The 5,385-nt window shown below is 43.2% G+C and overlaps 1 protein-coding gene across 2 annotated transcripts in view; it reads left to right on the top strand.

Moving 5' to 3' along the window:
• specc1la (sperm antigen with calponin homology and coiled-coil domains 1-like a) overlaps positions 1-5,379 on the top strand; it is a gene marked incomplete in the record, with an annotated part of 20,737 nt that extends 15,358 nt beyond the window's left edge. For both annotated transcript variants that reach the window (XM_035658704.1, XM_035658703.1), the window contains 1 exon segment: positions 1,782-5,379. In XM_035658704.1, the coding sequence (XP_035514597.1) occupies positions 1,782-1,871 (90 nt within the window).
• Positions 5,380-5,385: the final 6 nt, after the last annotated feature.

Below are 5,385 nucleotides of genomic sequence, written 5' to 3'. Positions count from 1 at the left end.
GCACCTTCTGTAGGGATTTTACGTCAAAAGCAAGGAAGTGGACCCATTTCTCCACCAGGTTGGGTCAGTCGATTGACACCCAGGCTTGGGATCCATAGTTCCCATGGTGCTTCCTTAGGGATCGTGTGTCACAATTTTCAGGTCATGCCACCAAAGGGTGGCCGCTCTTTAAAATGGAAAGAAGGTTCTTCTCGCATCGCCATGTGTGATTTAAATGAAAACTTGGGTAACGATGCTTGCCCATGGCTGCCCTGAAGGCTCACTAATAACATTTGGCAGACGATCCGCCACTAGGTGGTACTTCTGGTGGCATGCTGTAAATCACTGTGCGGAAGAACCGCGTAATGAGTTACATGAAGATATGAAATCGTCCAGGGTACGTGTAGCACCTGGTCCCTGTAGCCTCAACATACCAAAAATCCGGTGTTTGTTAGCGCCCCCCTACAGGGCTTTTAAAAAAATTCCTAGGCGAATTTTCGGCATCTGTTTCAAAAGTTGTCAGTACGCAGGTCCAAAGTATGTGGCCTGATTAAAAGTTGTGCTATTTTGGTTGTCACTTCGTTGAAAGGGCGTTGTCGCGGGTGGCGTGCCGGGTCAGATTTTGGCCAGGTTTGAAGTCGGCAATCTCACAACTGTGCGCGGGATGCCATTTCCGTCGCCATTTATGGGGCTTCTGTGTTGTAAGCAAACTCCATGCCTACAGATTTTATCAGATTGACTTCAAAGTGCGATCACTACAAGTCGTGTAAGAGAACAATTGGGGTTGGATCAAAAGTCGTTCCTATTTGCTTGACTGTAGCGTTTAACCGGCGTGCCCGTGACGACGTGTCAAATTCCGCCGATTGGGCCATAAAACAGTTAGTACTCCTATATTCATCCTACAGTCCGCAACCCCTGAACACCGTCCCTCACAACTTCAAGTGTACGTTGGTCCATCTAAGAAAGCTTTCAACACGTTTGATAAGAGTCCGCCCCCTGCAAACAGTCTACATGACAATATTCAGATATAGTGACTAGCACCACCTACTGCAACAGGAGTAACGCAACCTGCTGGCGCAACCTCTTGATCCATCTGATTTACGTGAAATTTTCAGCACGCCCCGAGTTGCGCGGAGTGCGAGGTCCCGCCCAACGCTGCTTGCAGCTTTAATCTCTTATTGTCCCTCATATTTTTTTTGATGCCAGAATACTTTTTTTAATATGCCCCTCAAACCATAAAGTAAATACACTTCAGCTACTGACACTGCTCGTTCTGCATCCAGCTGCTGGTTAGCTTAGCATAAAGACTGGAAATGGGGGAAACTACCAGCCTGCCTTCATCTTAAGGTAACAAAATCCACCGCCACAGCAGTACAAAAACGCATGCTGTGACTTCACAGGGCCTCTGCTGGTTGCCTGGCAACCTCACAGCAATAACAGGACTCCAGGAAGTTACTGCATTCAGCCCAGAAATAGTCAAACACTTTCAACTTGCAAATTAGTTTTTTGTGTTGATCTAAACAAATGAGATATAACGTGTTATTTAGTGAGCGCTAGAGGTGCTGGTAGGTGGATTGTGTTAGCTTTGGCCAGAGCCGGGCTAGTCATTTACCTCGTTTCCAGTCTTTATGCTAAGCTAAGCTAACCAGCTGTAGCTTCATATTTACCCATTCCATGTACACTCAAAAAACTAATTATGAATGAGGTGTATTCTTTTGTTTTCTTTATCTAAAATATGTTTATTGGTGGGACAGAAATCCTCAGTATTTTTTCCTCTTTAACCGTCTCTTTCTCCATTCCAGGACATAAATGAGATGGTGCACACAGAGAGACCGGACTGGCAAAGCGTCATGACTTATGTCACAGCCATCTACAAGTACTTTGAGACCTGACTTCATCATCTCACCCACCCTGCTCCTGCAGCACAATCAGAGCCACGCCAGCCCTCCAGAGCTCTCAGCAACCTCTCAACCCCACGGTCAACTGTTATACCTCACTAACCCCGCTCCCGCACACCCCAGCAACACGCAATCATGCTGCATGTCTGTCCTCAGTATTTAGCAACACTAAAGGCAGACCAGAACCTCACTGGACACGCAGCTACTCCATACTCCCAGCGCAGCATGGAATGCGCTTTGTGTAGAGTTGTAGTCCAAGGGCTTACCTGTATGTCTACTGTTACACTAGTAAGCCATGAGAAGTAACACTGGTGAAAGCCTGGTGAACCAAGTATGAACTGAGCAGCCATCAAATCCAAATCCAATTCACGTCTGAAGGAGCAGCATGATAAAGAAACCAAGTCTCAGTGCCTTCTACCTGGCTTTTACTGGCAAATAATATTTCCGTTAAGTTAACAGTTAACCCAGTTTTCAGGTTGTTAATGGGGAATTCCTGCAAATCTGACTTTAAGCGAGCTACTTTGCAAGCTCATTTTCCTAAATAGTCACAATGTGTTTCTCTTTTGTTGGCTTTGAATATTTTGTGGAAAACATCAGCTTCTGCAGAATAACAAATCAAACGGAAGTGATGTTGGAATTCCCCCACAACCCCCCTCTGAGGGAATTCAGGCAGACGCAGCCTTTTTGCACCAAGTCTTCCAGACATTACACTACGATACAGATGCCTCAATTTCAATGGATAAAGTGCCTGTGAGTTTGGATGCAGGAGACCAGGATATGAGCTCTCTCTATGGTGTCTTTTCACTACAGATTTGAGGAGTTGTTGCCAAATATGTTTCAGAGCCTTTTGATGTTGATTTCTGGCTTATTGGTCATCAGGACGGACCGATGCTGCAGACAGCTACTACATCAGTATCTGAACGCAAGGGACTGTTTGCTTTTCAAGCGCAGAAATATGCTATCTTCTACAACTCCACATTTCCGCTACTCCACATTTTGTTAAGCAACACACTTACGATGGTTTTTCATGAAGGTGGACTAATATCAGTTTGATGTGTATGGAGTTGAATGCTAAACCGTATAATGTGAGTGTTTGCATTTTGTAGGCCTGCATTTGCTGTCTTGCACTTAGACTTCTTTCATTAGGCACATAGAGCACACAGCATTGTTTCATAATAACCAAAACCATAAGCGAGTAGCATCCAGTTTTTTGATAAAATACGTTTTGATTGACATGTAAGTGTTTGAATCAGAGAGCCTTAAACTTTCTCAGCCTGGGAATTAGAAAAATAGCGTCTCACCCAGCGACTTCTTGTTGAGGAAATATGCTGTAGTTTTTGGAAACCAGCAGAGAAATATTCATAGGTGAAGACACACTTTTGTTAGTCGATTCAGCTTCTCATTGAAAGACAAGTTCATCTTATTGGGAAATACTCTTACTTTCTTGCAGTGAGTTGGATTAGAAGATTGATACCACTCTCATGCCTGTACTGTGAATATGAAGCTAAAACCAGGAGCTCAGCTTAGCTTAGCATAAGGACTGGAATCGGGCACACAGCTATCCTGACTCTGCCCAAAGGTAACAAAGTCCACCTAGTACTGCCAGGTAGACCGATTTGGTAGACATATTTGTTACTTTACTTTCGAATAGAGCCAGGCTAGTTGTGGCCCTCCGATTCCAGTCTTCATGCTAAGCTAAGCTCATCACCTGCATGTCCTAATTTACTGCACAGCCTTATCGATCTTCTCATCTAACCCTCGACATGAAAGCTAATAAGTGTACTTCCCATAGTGTCAAACTATTCCTTTAACATCAACTAATGTTGCAAAACTATTTATTTTGCACATAAATGAAAAAGTATGAACAAGTGATCGGACAATTCATTGTGCCATTGACTTTCTTTTGTGTGTTAATACTGATGCTGTGTTTGACAGGTAGTTTTTGACATTCCTAGTATGACTAACTATTACTAATAGAGATACTTTGTAGCACACAATGTCATTTAGGTTGTTCGATTTCAGTCCGTGGGCAACACTTTAAGTCTCTCATTTAGTATTTATAAACAGTATTTAGACATTTAATAAATGGTTTATAGCACACTAGAATGACATCTAAAGTGTTTATTAATGTGTAATATTTGTCAGCAATTATAACTTCTCCTATGAGGACTTATTTTATGTTATTACAACAGTGTTTTACTTGCCATTCATTATCTGTTTATACGGCAGTCTCTACTTACGGAGGAAGAGTTACAGTTGTTGACAAATCCATTAATAATCACTGCTTAACACTACATTATAGTGTGTTATAAACCACTTACTAAAGGTGTATGTAGTGCTTGTAAATGCTAAATAGGGCTGTTGCCATATAATGCTGTGTGAGTGCCGTGTGTTTATCGTGCCTCAACAAGTTCACTGTATTTATTTGCATGGTTTCCAGTCATTGTAGTGAGGTTATTGCTTTATGTGTGTGTCTGAAGTGTATATGAATTTACTACACATACAGTAAGTAGCTGCACTGAGATTGTTGTGTTCCAAACTAATTTCCTGCCTTAACAGTTTAGCCGAGGCTTCAGCAAGTGAAACTGTGACATTTCAAACCGCGGTTATCTTTCCTCACCAGGCACGTGTCTTCTTCTTGTTCGTGCCTCTTGAGGAACACTAATAGTGAGTGATGGGTCATGAACCATTTTGGGAAACTGGTTGAATCCCCACCTGTGTCTGGTGAAGGTGACTACACGCTGTTTTGATTTGGATCAGACGAGGCTGCCAGCTGGTATCAATAGCAACATCAGGAGCAACATTTTTGTCCCGATTTAGAAGCACATCCTGCCGTGCCATTTGCCAAGACACATCACCACAGTGTGTACAGCTGCATTAGACATTTAGTGATACAAAGTTAGCACAAGAGCCTGCAGCAGTGAACGTTTTTTGTGTACGAGAGTGCGAGTGAGTTATTTAATGCTGTGTGAAAGCACTGGCTCTCTGTTGATAGGGTTTTGTGATGCCATGATGCTGAGGATTATCAGCCAACAGTTTTATTGTGTTCTGCTTGATTCCACCGCTGGCCCACGTCTTTTATCGTTCCCGACAGGAACACTGAGAGCTACAGAGAGATTTGAAGCCTCTCCATCGTGGATGTGGAATGTGTTTTGATCACGCTTTAGTGATCCTGGGACTTTACGAGGTCCAGCGCATGCTGATGTGGAGTGATTGATGAACACTGAGCCCGGCCCTGCTGAGGAGAAACCAGACGGCTGGCAAAAGCTAGGAAGCACATTCCACCTCCACATGATGCAGACATGAGGGACATGTTACACTGTTTGGGACCTGAGACGATGCCCTTTAAGTGTAAAGCTTTACCACAGCGAGCAAAGCAAATGTGAACAGTGCATTGTGTCTTTATTGGGTCCACTTCTTCACTCTACATTTTGTTTTTATTTACTTGAAGATGCTCTGAGAATTCCACTGAACCTGCTTTAGTTTGTCTTTTTGTTTCCATGTTGCC

The sequence above is a fragment of the Morone saxatilis genome, unplaced genomic scaffold, assembly GCF_004916995.1.
Source record: "Morone saxatilis isolate NCDOM2014 unplaced genomic scaffold, NCSU_SB_2.0 Contig16, whole genome shotgun sequence".
Classification (NCBI taxonomy): Eukaryota; Metazoa; Chordata; class Actinopteri; family Moronidae; genus Morone; species Morone saxatilis.
This window is presented reverse-complemented; position numbering and strand designations above follow the sequence as displayed.